This window comes from Triplophysa dalaica, chromosome 4, assembly GCF_015846415.1.
Source record: "Triplophysa dalaica isolate WHDGS20190420 chromosome 4, ASM1584641v1, whole genome shotgun sequence".
Lineage (NCBI taxonomy): Eukaryota > Metazoa > Chordata > Actinopteri > Cypriniformes > Nemacheilidae > Triplophysa > Triplophysa dalaica.
In genome coordinates this window covers 16546595-16561863 of record NC_079545.1, presented here as the reverse complement: position 1 = coordinate 16561863, position 15269 = coordinate 16546595, and the positions used below count along the sequence as shown (strand labels likewise).

The 15269-nt window shown below is 39.2% G+C and overlaps 2 protein-coding genes across 3 annotated transcripts; both read left to right on the top strand.

The window, feature by feature from the left end:
* The first annotated feature begins 153 nt into the window (after window positions 1-153).
* Window positions 154-5851, top strand: senp3a (SUMO specific peptidase 3a). Of its 2 annotated transcripts, none has more exons than XM_056744819.1 (11): window positions 154-319; window positions 1531-2236; window positions 2691-2849; window positions 2934-3045; window positions 3155-3302; window positions 3595-3642; window positions 4019-4096; window positions 4484-4621; window positions 4731-4814; window positions 5006-5056; window positions 5189-5851. In XM_056744819.1, exons 2-11 carry the CDS (start codon window positions 1573-1575, stop codon window positions 5297-5299), a joined length of 1593 nt encoding a protein of 530 aa, XP_056600797.1. In that variant the 5' UTR covers window positions 154-319; window positions 1531-1572; the 3' UTR covers window positions 5300-5851. The 2 variants fall into 2 exon arrangements, with proteins under 2 accessions (XP_056600797.1, XP_056600796.1); XM_056744818.1 differs by having other exon boundaries at window positions 4704-4814.
* Window positions 5852-6411: 560 nt separating this feature from the next.
* On the top strand, window positions 6412-15138 carry eif4a1b (eukaryotic translation initiation factor 4A1B). The gene is made up of 11 exons (XM_056745371.1): window positions 6412-6509; window positions 7099-7147; window positions 7386-7518; window positions 7728-7867; window positions 8414-8582; window positions 8688-8797; window positions 10558-10701; window positions 11875-12012; window positions 13628-13717; window positions 13946-14025; window positions 14285-15138. Exons 1-11 carry the CDS (start codon window positions 6487-6489, stop codon window positions 14427-14429), a joined length of 1221 nt encoding a protein of 406 aa, XP_056601349.1. The 5' UTR covers window positions 6412-6486; the 3' UTR covers window positions 14430-15138.
* The last annotated feature ends 131 nt before the right edge of the window (window positions 15139-15269 follow it).

The following is a 15269-nucleotide window of genomic DNA, read 5'->3' as shown; positions in this document are numbered from 1 at the left end:
TTCTGAGGGGGAGCAAAAGTACTCGTTTTCAAGTGATTTCGCGATATTGTGATGTCATACACCGATTGGTCTGCGCATCACAGGTCCTCATGAATTCGAACGCATATCCCTCCACCCGTGGACACATCTTCAACGTCATAGAGACGCGGCGGAAGAAGAGTGTTTTCGCTCTAAAGAAGCGCCAGCTCTCATTGAATGAGCCAAGATTAAAATAAACATTTATTTTCCATTTAATTTCCCTTCCTCGCGAAGCTCATTAATCCGCTTGCTGCGTTGGTGGACAACGCTTACGCTTTTGGCTCGAGGATACGGTTAAACGGTAAGTAAGCGGGGCACCGAAAGCCCACATTTTTCTTCTCCGTGTTAAGGGAGGCCGAGTAGTGTTTATGTGTGGTCGCTGCTGGATTTGCTAGTTCGATCGCGCTTCTCTACTCCGTTGCACGCAATCCTCAAACCCTAATCGTGATTTAACACTGAAGGATATATTATAACGGCTACAAAGCATCCCCAACGCCACTGCAATGGAGAAGTAACGCTGGAAAGAAAAGAACAAAGCGCATTTTTGGCATAAGTTTATATCTGGAGGATGTGCTGTTTTTTACAGTTAACTTAAGTTACGTGGTTGAAATGTAGAGAAAAATAAAACAAACGAAGTCATAAACTTAACATGCGTATTTGTTCGACATGCAGAATCATCTCCAAAATTGAATATGTGTGTTTGATGAAAGCGTGCTTTTTTCTGTAAATGTCCCTTAAAATGAGAAAGCCCCTCATGTCAATTTACGCTTATATTCCGATAGAGGAACGTGCATAATTAGACTTTTAGTCATTCTTTAACATGTCTTGTAGTTCACCTAGAAATTAAAATTCTGTCATCATTTACTCACCCTCATGTCATTTAAACCTGTATGATTTTATATCTTTCGCAGAACACAAAACATATATTTTGAAGAATGTTGAAAACTGAACAACAATGGTAACCATTGTCTTGCATTGGTATTGTGTCCATACAATAGAAGGGAATGGGTGCCACTCTTGCACAAACATTCTTCAAACTATCTTTTTTCGTGTTCTGCAGAAGAAAGAATTCATACAGGTGTGAAATGACAAGAGGATGAGTAAATGATGAATGCATTTTCTATTTGGGGTGAACTGTCCCTTTTAGAAAAATTATACATTGATAATTTTTTAATAAAACATCTTGATAAATGTTAATTCCCACTAAAGCAGTTGGCACAGCTGCAAGCCATCTGCTTTTCTTCATCTCTTTATGAAACTGCTTGCTACCTGATAAATATTTCTAAACAAGGTATTGTTAGTCCTTTACCTCCCTATCCTGTAGTGCTAACACTCCCACCCCACAAAGATAAGTTGTATCAAACGTTTCACAGAGAAGTCATTGTTCAGCATTCACATTTACAGATTTATAACTACTTCATTTTGATACAATTTTCTGTCGTGGGCATTTTTTGCATTGTGCCCTTGATTTTTCTCCACTCTGTCTCTGACACTGTAAACTTTGTGGATTAGCAAGGAGACAGGCTGGCGCAGGTCGTAGGGTGCTCTTGGATCATGAGAGACAGTGGCAGCAGCCTGGCTCAAACACACTGGTCCAATGAGCTGACGCTGACTGCGGGGCAAGAAGGCACGGGGAGTGGGGGTGCCATCGGAGGTGGCCACCTAATGAATCCAGCCATGGCCCAACATGCCCCCAGCCCGGCCCACTTCAAACTGGGGCATAGAGAGGAAGACGTTAGCATGTGGGGGGCAGACTATACTGTCCCTGAGGAGGCGGTGGAGGAAGAAGAGGAAGAAAATGTGGAGATGGAGAGTGAGGAAGATCTGGTGGAAAAGAAAGGCATGGATGATTCTCAGTGGAGTGATAAGGGCACCGAGGACTGGGGCTCGCCAGAAACTTCACAGCCTGTGGAAATAGATGTTAGTAACTTTACCCACTGCTTGGCCCAGACTGGGCCCAGTACGCTCAAGGAGAAAAGGCTAGCCCGGCTAAGGCATCGGGGGGGCCTAAGGTACCCAAGCATTCGGCACAGCCTGGCCCAGCAGTGGAGAACTTGGCGCCAACGGGCCAAATGGGCGGGAACTATGGGATACAGGAGGGTACGAAGATGTCAGAGACGCCACCGCTTTGACAAACTGCTTTATCAGAGACAGTCTTGCAGTACTTTGTTAAATGGAGACCATGAAGGACTTTTGGGCACAGCAGAAGAAACTGAAGGTGAGTGTTTAAGCTCATCATATGGCATATGTTGCAGATATTGTATTTATTGCCATTAAGTGGCATTCTGGTAAGTTTCTATTGCTTGGCTTATGCTTCTTCACCAGACTGAGTTTTACATTTGGCATCTAAAGAGTTTTCACTCTGTTTTTGAGTAATAACTAACTTTCTCCAACTAAACAAAAGGAATGTGTTGTCACAATACTAAAATGATGACTCTGATACAATGACTTAAGTATTTACAATACTATAAATGTCTCAAACTTCTTTCCTTCATACTCCCTTTATATGAATTGTTGTTTCTTACAATCACCAGTTGCTTAAAGTTTTTATTTGATAACATGTGGATGTGGTTATTATTGCTGTCGGACTGAAACTTTGTATCTAAATTGTTCATAATTTTTTATTTGTCTGTGGGTTTTGCCAATCTTTAATGACCCATTTGATTTCTTAGACTCCTGTACAAATGGGGTTTCGAAAGGAAAGGATGGTAGCCATGGTGCAAACATGAGCGACGGGGAGGAATGGACCTCACCTGCCAATGTTCAGTCTCAACGGGAAAAGTCCTCCCCGCAGAATCAGCTTAACAGCGAACACATCTCTTGTGTACAAGGTACAATATTATTTTGTACATTATTATATTGTCATGTAGTATTTTCTGAAGGATGATACCTTCTTCTCTCACCACTCCTTTTAGGTATTCTCGACGAGTTTCTTCAGCAGTATGGTAGTTTGATTCCCATCCATGTGGATGAGGTGGTGGAGAAGCTTCAGGAAATCTTCACCGAGAGCTTCACGAGTCCTCATAGGTCAGAAGTCACCAAGATCTGTCACAAAGACTTTTGCTGTTTATAATACATTTCTTTATTGCTCAGAAATCTCAAGTACAAAACTGAACCGATCAATGCTTATTTACAGGAAAGTTATGGTGCAACATTTAATGCAGTCCTACCAGCGCATGTCCGGAAGCGCAATGATGCGGGGGTTCCGTGTCAATTACAAACGTCACGTCCTTACAATGGATGACCTGAGCACGCTTTATGGCCAGAACTGGCTCAATGATCAGGTGGGTCACTTGGTTAAAAACATAAGTGCTTCTGTTTTCAGATGATTCCGATTTTCTTTCTGAACTTGCCTAACAAGTCTTGGAAAATCCGTAATCATTAATAAAATGCTTCATGGTGTTGCTCCTGTATACTTTAACAATATGATCAGAAATCATCCAACTTGCTGTTGGTACTTATTATAACATGCCACAAAACAGCTTGGTTTTTATCTTATAATTGATGAATGGGGCCCATTGTACAGGGATTCTCCTGACTAAGCATTCTTCTAATTTCTATAACTGTGTCACTCAGGTCATGAACATGTATGGGGATTTAGTCATGGATGCTGCCCCTGAAAAGGTATGCACACATATACATGTTTAAACACAAAGGCACAACATGGGAATTTAGCTTAAGAGAAAATCATAGTTCAGGCATAGTTCACCAAAAATAAATATTCAGTCATCATTTATTTACCCTGATCCACATGATTTATTTTATTTATGTCCTTTGAAACCTGTATATGAATCTTATGTGGAACACACAAAAAATATTGAGAAAGTCATACAGGGGTGTAATGTTCTGTTCTGAGTAAATGATGACAGATTTTTTGTAAATATCCCTTTGACTGAATGTAGTATGAAACAACTGTTAGGCGAGGTAGACAGAAGGTGCTTTCTGAAGAGGCTACTTAATGCTCTTGTGGTCTTACTCTTTCTCATTTTTTAACTCGCAGGTCCACTTTTTCAACAGCTTCTTTTATGACAAGCTTCGGACGAAAGGTTATGACGGGGTGAAGCGTTGGACAAAAAACGTCAGTATTTTTTTTATAAACAGACTCCTGTAGTTGACAGCCGTTCTTTAAATGTCTATTTTAATCTTACATATTTAACTATTTTATATTCATTCTGCAGAACGATTTAAAATACATGTATACAAAAAAGGCAATATGGAAAAATATGTCAGAATATGGAAAAAACTAGTCACAGCACCATAAATATACACTTTCCTCTTGTACACTTTTGTAACCTTTAACCTAAAATAAATTATCTATAATCATATTTTCTATTAATATAAATGCAAATCGCCGTATGATGCTATACCTTTTTTGTTATTTGATTGACTTTTCTATTGCATACCAGAGTCAAATACTATGTTATAATTATGTACTGCTTGAGGACTTGTTACGTCTCTTCCTCAGGTTGATATTTTTCAGAAGAAGTTCTTGTTGATCCCCATTCATCTAGAGGTGCACTGGTCATTAGTGTGTGTTAATGTACCTCAGCGTACCGTCACTTACTTTGATTCCCAGAGGACCCTCAACCGGCACTGTCCCAAAGTAGGTGAAGAAACTGTTGTGTGGTTTTTGTCTATGGCGGCAGTTGTTAATGGCTGTGTTCCTTGTGCTTGGGTTGAGTCAGAACTCGACTATTTGTATTTCTCTACAGCACATTGCCAAATATCTGCAAGCAGAAGCAATCAAGAGAGAACAGAAGGAATTTTACACAGGGTGGAAAGGCTTTTTCAAAATGGTGGGTGAAAGGTGACTTCAGTGTGTATCATGAACTGGTTTGGCAAAATTTGCAAAAAACAGATGACTTTGTATGAAAACTATTGGGACTATGGCTTGTAAAGACTTGTGTGCATATGTATTTGGGGAGGTAAAGAAAGAGTAGAAAAACATTAACAATTTGTGTGTGTGATATTGACTTTCTGTCTCCAGAATGTGGCAAGGCAGAACAATGACAGTGATTGTGGAGCTTTTGTCCTTCAGGTAAGCTTATTTTCGCAATTGAGCATCTCTTTTGTGAGTTATTTTAAAACTTGATTGTAGCCTAAGTAAATGCACATTATCAATCCTCATTGGTTTGTTTTACTCATGTCTTATGTTATTGTAACGTTGCAGTACTGTAAGTGCCTGGCCCTGGAGCAGCCATTCAGCTTTGGTCAGCAGGATATGCCCAAGCTACGGAGACAAATGTACAAAGAACTATGTCACTGTAAACTGTCTCTGTGAGACTGTAGAAGAACAAGAGACATCCTACACTTCTACATAAGCTCCATGTCCAGCGTTTAGATGGGAGGCATCAAACGTTGAACCCTCTTTTCTTTTTTCCACTGATTTTGTATTTTGACTTTGTGAATGCGAGTCAGCGACACTGCAGCCCAGTTGTTTGGTTCAGATCGAAACAAAAAAGGGGTGGAGGGGGGGGGTGTAAATTCAGTGAACTTTTTCTTAGGTGCTGCCATTTTGTTGGCAAGTATATTTTTTATTTTTCATGTTCTTGATGTTCATTGTAAGCTTCAAGGTTACATCATGGAGTAAGGAGGGGGACGTGCAGACATATAGACAAATGTATCAATACGGACCACAACACTATAGGCTATGAGGATTTTGTTTTTTCAATATTGTTTTGTCTGTTCGATATTGTCCGTTATGTATCTATGCGATTTAAACGAAAAACTATGGAGAGAAAAAAAGAGCAGCTGTAAATTAAACTGTTTTATATCTTTTGAGATGCATACGTTGTTGTAATATGTACTAATAAAACAAACAAAAACGGTCGAATATCCTCGTTTTTTATACTGATCATAATATAATTGGGTGATTTAGTAAACAGTACGAACTTTGAAATATCTTGCAATTACTATTTTACTATGTCTATAATGATATTGTCAATGTCAAATGTCAAAATAATCACAAATAGTTTAATTTTAATGAAAGTTTAATACTAAAACACGTCCAACCATAACTTAGTTGCTCTGCGTTGAGATATACAACTGTACGTTCATTACAGTTTTACGCCAAAATGGGAGAATACCGTTTGTAAATGCAACTTTGTTTTCAAGTTTACTTTCAGAAGGTTTGACATATGGAACCACCATTCCATGCGTGAAACTCAAGGGGCCCAACGACGTGACGTACGTCACGGTAGACCAAGCCAGTTATATTTGGGCCTTTCATTTAAGCCCAATCGAATTTAGTATAGGGCGGGTCTAACGCTTGAGGGGCGGCTTTTTCAGCTCTATCTAACCTAAAAAAGGCGGGCACTGTTCGGTAATTGACGTTGATTTTACCCAAAGAGATAATAGGAATGGGGTTGACGTTATGACTGATGGTCGAATGCTGCAATCACCATTTTAGTAAGAAACCCGTGTTAAAATATATAAAACATTTTCGCGCTGTGCTCGCCCTTTGTGATAATGTCGGCAGATTATGAAGAGAGGTAGGGAAGCCGATTTTTTAAAATCTTATTTATTTAGCTATTTCAGGCCATGCGCGTACAAGCTGTCACTCGAGTCGTTCAGATTCTAGATGTTTCGGAAATGTCGGATTATTTTGGGGTTGGTGATCTTGGACTCGGTAAATGAGCTCCAAAAATACACCAGCGTTAGCATATGAGCTCTTTGCAACAAGGCCTGCTTGGACGTATTAGCATTACAATCTCTCAGGTTTACCCGCCCCAAATTACGGTTCAGTCCGAGAATAAAATTATGATTCATATGAATATAATGCGTGTTAGGATCAACCTAGAATATTTAAACTATAAACTGGATTAAAAAAAAACAAAATGTTATGTATGGCGCATTGTTTTAAACACGATCGACGGGACTTTTGCAATCAGAAAATGTTGCTAAATTAATGATTTCGCTAAATAATGAAACCATATAAAAAATGACCGCGCATTTAGTATGTCGTAGTGCCTGGTTTGGACTGTTTTAAGTTGTATAGTTCCTAGTTTTATTAATGTGTGAACAGAGCTGTCATTCCATCATACATGTCAACAATATGACTGATGTGACATTTCTTTACAGACCGAGAGACAATGGCCCTGAGGGCATGGAGCCAGATGGGATCATTGAAGTGAGCTTATTTCTATTCTTTCACAATTAACCGTCATATTTTAACCCTGCGTGGATCCTTTGGCACAGGCCAGTTGGCACACTGTCTGTTGTTTTGACTGTCCTGTCCTCATTGTGGGGGTCAGTTTAATTGAATAACTGCCAACCTGTTATCCTCTACGCATTGTCTTTTTATAGTGTGATGTTATTATGAATATCAGTTCTTAATTAACATCTGAAAAAAAATCCTTTAACTACAGAGTAACTGGAATGAGATTGTGGACAGCTTCGATGACATGAACCTGCGTGAGACTCTTCTCAGGGGAATCTATGCCTATGGTTTTGAAAAGCCCTCTGCCATCCAGCAACGGGCTATTCTCCCTTGTATCAAGGGTAAGAAACCTTTTTCTATGAAAGTAAATTTTTGTACATACAAGTCCTCGTAAGTGTATATTCTGTATGCTAAATGGTCGTTTTGGGATAAAACTGCATCTTGGGACCCCTGTCTACCGTCATCTATTAATTTATGCTTTAAGAACATCTTGTCCTATGAATCAATAATTATCATTTCATCCACATTATCATTTGTTTTTCCACATCAGGATATGATGTCATTGCACAGGCCCAGTCGGGTACCGGCAAGACTGCCACCTTTGCCATCTCCATCCTGCAGCAGATTGATATAGACCTGAAAGGGTCTCAGGCCCTGGTCCTGGCGCCCACTCGTGAACTGGCTCAGCAGGTTAGTGGTATCTGCATTCGCTGTTTGGTCGACTTGCTACAGAACTATAGTGTCAGCAGTTCAGCTGGTCCACAGATTTCTCACGGTTTGTTGTTTATCTGAAAAAGAAACAATATTTTAAGTGTTTTATCTAGTGCTTACTAGTCACATGTTGTGGAGTTTAAAAAAATGCATGGAATTGTCAAAATACTAATTTTGGTCAGTTTTGGAAAATGTATAAAAAACTTTTTTTTGTCTTATTTCCTAAAATAAGTGTTACCCATTTTGTTACATCATTACTTCTTTTTATGGAAAGTGATGCGGTTCACAGCTGTGCATTATTTTACTGTTGCATTACATTTCCATTTAAGGTTCAAGCACTCTGTTTTTAAACATTTTAATTGGCTTTTATTAAGCATTGCACCTTAAATATAATACTGTTGCTATTCAAACACTATTAGAGCAAGAGAATCGCTTTGACCTTGAACAATAAGACTTTGCTCTGAGTAAGTAATTCATTAAGGAATTCATTTTAATTTGAAACCCTTCTATTCTCTGTCAATACAGATCCAGAAGGTGATCTTGGCTCTTGGAGACTACATGGGTGCGACATGCCACGCCTGTATCGGGGGCACAAACGTGCGCAATGAGGTCCAGAAACTGCAGGCGGAGGCACCGCATATTGTAGTGGGAACCCCAGGCCGTGTATATGACATGCTTAACCGCAAGTTCCTCTGTGAGTACTGCTAGAGATTATTGAAAAATCGCTGCTTTGGACTTGAAAGTGTGTGGTGTTTGCTTTCAGTGATGTTGTGATGGATTTTGCATATCCTTCTTCTAGCATCCAAGTACATTAGAATGTTTGTCCTGGATGAAGCTGATGAGATGCTGAGTCGTGGGTTTAAGGACCAGATCTATGAGATTTTCCAGAAACTCACTGCCAACATACAGGTTAGGATACAACAAAACAGGCCAACAAAGAAGTTTTGGAAATGGGTTCAAAGTAAAAACAAGCTGTTTTTACATTTAAGAGTGGTATAGTTATAATAAACAAAATTTCCCCATGTTTTACTCACGCTCAAGGTATCTGGACTGAATATGACTTTCTTCTTGAAGAATAATGCCTTTGGAGTTATAATACCACTTATTACTTTTTTCCAAGCGGTCAAAGAACTGTTTGACACGGCTCCGTGGTCTTAACAAAGGTCTTCTGATGCGAAAAGATGCATTTGTTTAAGGAAAATATCCATATAATTATTAACGTTAATGTCTTAAAGGGGTGCTGCAACGCTGGTTCACGCATTTTGACTTCTTTACAATGTTAAACGGGCTGTCTTCTCATGCTTAACATGGTCAACTTGCCAAAAAACGAGTTCTGTGCCAATTACACTCTCCCAGCGATCATACAGGTTTTGGAAAGTTTTTTTCGAACATTTAAAACTGTTTCTTAACCACATTTCTTAGTCCATTAATTGACAATTCTCCCTGAAAAGCACGCAGCACGCCCACGTAGCAGCAAGGAGAGCAGGAGAAGGAGAATGCGCAGACACGTCACTTTCACTTGTGTGCAGGAGAGAATGAGAGAGAATACGTTCGCGAAGTTCAGGTGTTTGTTTGTTCACTGCATTTTCGGGATGAATGTTATATAAATGGTGGTTATAACGCTGGATTTGGAGATTGTTTGAAACTGATATATGGAGCCGTCCCAGCGCTAAAAGGTGCCAGACATGAACCGCATGCGGTGAGTGAAACTGATGTCTGTGTTTTGTTGACAATGTGCTTTAGTTCAGCCTACCCCGCACGCGCCGTATGATTTCGGAAAGAATCATACAGCCGTATCTATCTTTTATAAATGCGATCAAGGTAAATACTTTTCAAAGATACTAAATATGCAATACTACTCTATAGGTACTCAAGATTAATATGAGATTGGCAGAAACCGTGTTTGTTGGGGCCGCGTTAACTTCCGTTATCCCTTGGCTGCGCGTGAACCATAGGCAAATGACGCAGGCGTGTCGTAAGTTCTGATGATGAACGCAACATTTTTCGCTTTGTCCAATATGATACCGTCTCCTCTGTGCGGGAGCTTTCGTCACTTTCATTTGCTGGAAAAAAGGCCTCATAATAACAAGGGAATTTTTCTTCATAAGAAAGTCATATTCAATCAGGATGCCTTGAGGGTAAAACATGGGGAAATCTTTGTTTTGCCTCTGAAATATCCTTTTAACAGACAATATTTTGTTAAAAAGGTCTTTGAAAGAGACAGTTCAGCCAAAAATGTAAACTCTGTGATGAATAGCTGAACCTCAAGGTTTTCCAAACCGTTATAAAAAAAGTGTATCTGTTGAACACAGAGATATTTGGAATAATGTTAGCGACTTAGATTTCTGGGCCACCATGTACTACCATTAAATGGTTGTCACAGGTGCCCCAGAACTATGTCTTTCCTAAATTCTTCAAAGTAGTGTTAAAATGTTACAATAATTCCTTCTACTAAGCTTTTGGAAGATGGCTCCTTCAATGTGAATTTACGATTTTATTTTTATCAGTCTTTGTTTCTTGGGAATCTTACCCATTGTGTGTTGCTAGCTTCATGTTCTAATAGCTACAGGAGATAGTGGTCAAAATAATTTTGTTCATGAATATGACTGATGGCAATGTGAAGTGGCCTCAGCATAAACCCTTGTGTCATTCTGTCATCTGCCCTTCAGGTGGTGCTGTTGTCCGCCACCATGCCTGCAGAGGTGCTGGATGTCACTACCAAGTTCATGCGAGAACCAGTGCGTATCCTGGTGAAGAAAGAGGAGCTCACCCTTGAGGGTATTCGCCAGTTCTACATCAACGTTGAGAAAGAGGTGACATTAAAACATTCACAAATAAATTCATACCTGCAAACTAGTCACTTTTTGGCAAAATTCATCGTTTTTAATCAAAAATAGGTCATTTTTGTGAATCGTGTAAATCCAAAGAGGTTTTTTTTCTGTGGGGGAGGTGTGTTACGCATCTACTCTCGAGTGTCTGAAATGTGTTTGATCCAACACTTAGATTCGTTTGGCCAACCAGAATCAAGATAACCGCGTCGTCTTTTTTGGTTCTTGGGCCAGAATCGCATTCTAAACGCCATGTATGCGCCCGTGCTGAAAGAGACGACTGCAAAGTGTCTGTCAAAGAGAAAACGGCATTGATATGTATTATTCAGGTGACCCGTGTGATGGAAACCGCTATGTTATGAGGGAGAGTTGCTAGTCTCCCTTTCGCATTTCCTCTTCTAGAGCTCTGCCCTTCTAAGCGAGTAAGGCACTTGGGTGCGATTTATATTCAACTGAAGTATCAGTCGCAGAAGCTGTAGTTTACAGATGATATTTAATAATTATTTTAGAGACCGATCAATTCGCTTCATAACACGTTAATATGTCGTCAGGAGCCACGGGGATTACTTTTGTATTGCATGTTTCTGCTTTTTGACCTTCTATATTTCATGAAAGCTCTTTAAACTGGTCCTGCACTTTATCTCTCTTAATAACTCTCTTAACATCAGTCCCGCACTTTATTTTCTCGATCCTGCATGTTTTAAAACCGCAACCAAAACCTCAGACGCGCAAACGCTTTGGTTCAGATGGACACGCATCCAGTTTGTATTAGGAAAGGTGCACCTCTCAGGAAACTTAAACAAATGAAGATCATTTTAGATGTTTAATTATGACTTTGAGCATTTGGATCGTGAGACGAGGCCAACGTATCTAATATTTATGAAAATCTCAAATTCTAATTCTAACAAAATCCATATTTTTCCTGTAGCTCAAAATTGTTGTCATGTGATTAGCTGCTGCTCCATTTGTGTATTATTTTGTACTTAAAAAACTTGTGCAGGCCAAAAGCCTGAAGAACCCTTATATCCACCCCCCAAATCCCCCCATCCCGCATTTGCCGGTCACCTTTTTCACATCTTCTGAGTTTGGAGGTATGACATAATATATACTTGAGGGTATAGTCTGCTGTTTTTAACCCTTCCTCGTTGTATGTGTTAGGAATGGAAGCTGGACACACTGTGTGATCTTTATGAGACTCTGACCATCACTCAGGCGGTGATTTTCATTAACACACGCCGGAAAGTTGATTGGCTCACAGAGAAGATGCATGCCAGGGATTTCACTGTCTCAGCTCTGGTAAGTATTGACAAAACCATTGTTCAGTTTAACATTTTGTTTTGAAGTTTCACATTACATTTATGCATTTGGAAGTTACTTTTATCCAAACGGACATACAGTGCTTTCAAGGCATACATTTTATCAGTATGTGTATTCCCTGGGAATTTAACCCATGATGTTTTATGTTTACGCAACACTCTACCAGTTGTGCTTATACATTAAAGCGGACCTTTTACTAGCCGGTATTCATTCTAGAGATGCACCGATTGCAATTTTCTTCAGTTCCCGGTTTTATTATAAGTGAATCCTGCCTATTCCGATTTTTTATCCACAAACTATAATTGACAGTACATATATGTAACCATATTTACTTATCTTCAATGCAATTTTTTCATTAAAACTATTTTGATTTTCATAAGACAAATTATTGATAAGAACTGAAAATTATTTATAATTAAGCCTTCTGTACCCATAATCACATATATAGGTTGATTTATTCACATTTTATATTTTGGATTTTAAAAACAAGTAGAAGTCGCGACTCGCGTTGAGTGTAATTTTACCTATATGAAATTTAACGTAGTTTTAATCCACAAGACAAACAATCAGGTTGAATGGAATTTTTGTTTGTTTTACACAGAGTGAATGACTTCAACTTGAGTTTAGCATGTGTCAGAGTTTAGGATCACTACATACCACAAGTAGACGGAGCAGCGAGAGATGAACTACAGTGCACCTTTTTGCCTGTTTAGTATATGATGTGTGTCTACGCGTGTGCAGTCAGCGGATATAAGAAATGCCTGTCAGTCAGACTCGTGTGGACCCACATGCGAGTATAAACAAACCTGTGAAAGACCGGCTGTGCACATACATGTTTATGTATGGCTTTGAGTGTAATGACGGCTGTGATGTTAGATCAGAAGATCGACAGGTCAATCGGTGCGTCTCTAATTCATTCTATTAGTTGTTGTAGATCTCTGCTGTGTTAAGGGGACAGTTCACCCAAAAATGAAAATTTACTTCATTTACTCACCATTGAGTTGTTCCAAATCTGTACAAATTTCTTTGTTCTTATGAACACAGGGAAAGATATTTGGAAGTGGAAGTGAAACTGTTTGGCTTGTAACCAAACAGTTCTTGGCCACCATTGGCTCCCATAGAAAAATGACAATGGTAGACAAAAGTGCCCCAGAATGATTTGCTTTCCTTGATTCTTCAAAATAACTTCTTTAATACAGTTTGTTGTAATATCCGTTTTGTAACCTGCAGATGCAGGTGCTGATCTTAAGATCTTTCTTTTTGTAAGCAATTAGGTAAGATGTTTTCTAGGTTTTCACTTTGTCCAGTGTTCATATTTGATTTTTGTGTTTTATGGTTTAATTACAACACGGGTATTTGAGTGAACTGTCCTAATGATTCAGACTTTAACTATCAATGTTTTGCCGGCCCATTTAACTGATTGAGAAGAACAGATTTAAGTGTGAATAATTTGTTGGCCGGGCATCATTTCGATTCTAATCCGCATTTGTCTCATAGCATAGTTGATGCATCTATGTTAGCGTAATAAATACATAAAATAGTTTGCTGTTTGCAGCCTTTGGGTGTGTTAAACATTTGTGTGTTTCTTTTTAAGCATGGAGACATGGATCAGAAGGATCGTGACTTGATCATGAGGGAATTCCGCTCTGGTTCCAGTCGCGTTCTTATTACCACAGATCTGCTGGTGAGCATATAGAAAGCTTTATGTCACTAGTCGTCTCTGACCAGTATTTGATAGAGAATGTATGTTCACTGTGGCTGGGTCATTTTGTCCTTTACCTAAGTCCTTAGAAGCCACACACAAAACACATGTTAAATGTTAACGGTAGCAATGTCAGTGATTTAACAACATTTTAAAAAGTAAAAGAGAACACCTGTGAATGACTTTTTTTGTATATTATCTCATTCATAGGCCAGAGGTATTGATGTCCAGCAGGTGTCACTGGTGATCAACTATGACCTGCCAACCAATCGAGAGAATTACATTCACAGGTCGGTTTGACACATGACTTTCCAAATCACTTTAACCTTGAGCCTGTTTACACTCGTAGAGCCGGTTCCCAAACAGCAATCTCAGGGGAAGGAAGATAGAGTAGAGGTTAAACGCTCAAAGAGGTTAGGATTAGTTGAAGGGCTTGGGTTAGAAGTGCTTAAACTCCACCTTAACTGCCATCCTGAGATGCTCTGCGAATATGCACACATACCTGGTTATTGTCAGTTTTATTTTTATACACATCTGTGATATTCTCAGGATTGGAAGAGGAGGCCGTTTTGGCAGGAAGGGAGTGGCTATTAACATGGTGACAGAAGATGACAAGCGCACGCTGCGGGACATCGAGACCTTCTACAACACCACCGTAGAAGAGATGCCCATGAATGTGGCTGATCTGATCTAGAAGTTTTTTTGACCCCCCTCTCTCCAACCCCATTCACTCCTTATATTGCAGTTTATGGCCTTCTAAAAAAAGAGTAGAGGATTGTTCATTTCTTCTGTCTTTGTTCCACAATCACAAATGAGTCATTTCATCCACCCCAATATGTAGTTATAAAAGAAATTTTATAAAACTCTAAATAAACATTGCGAAGTACAAGCTCAGCCACCTCTCGCAGAGACGAGCAGTAAGTTCTTTCATTCTGCTCTTGATTAGTCATTGTTTTAAATGGGAATCATAGGGTGTTTTGGATGGGTAATTGACTACGTTACGTTTTCAGCATTCCATGCCTCTGTACGTGCATTGATGTTTGTAGAATGCACCTTGTGTTTACGGTTTACTTTTGACACATTGGGTGCTAGCTTTTAAATTGACCATTTAAAAAAGCTTTTTCTTCCAAATCCAGCGACTCTATATTCATTGTACTTGCTGTACTATTTGTTTTTAAAACTATGGGTCAGAGCTATTTAATCACCCTCGACTGGCATACGAGTCTGAGGACCTAGTGTATTTCACTTCGCTCGGTTGGATCTTGACTGAATTCTGAGTGGTACAAAAATTTGTGATGGAGAAAAAATATTTCATTTTGCAACATTGAGGTATTTAACTTTTTTTTGTATTGGGTTTGTGTTGGGGATGGGGGAGTTCAATAAAGCTGCAGCATAACTCATAACAGCGTTTCCTATCCTAATTGTAACCACTGTTGCAAATTAACCACTTAAAGGGATAGTTCACCTTCATTTCAAACCTGTATGAGTTTCTTTTTTCTGCAGAGCACAAAAGAAGATATTTTGAAAAATCGTT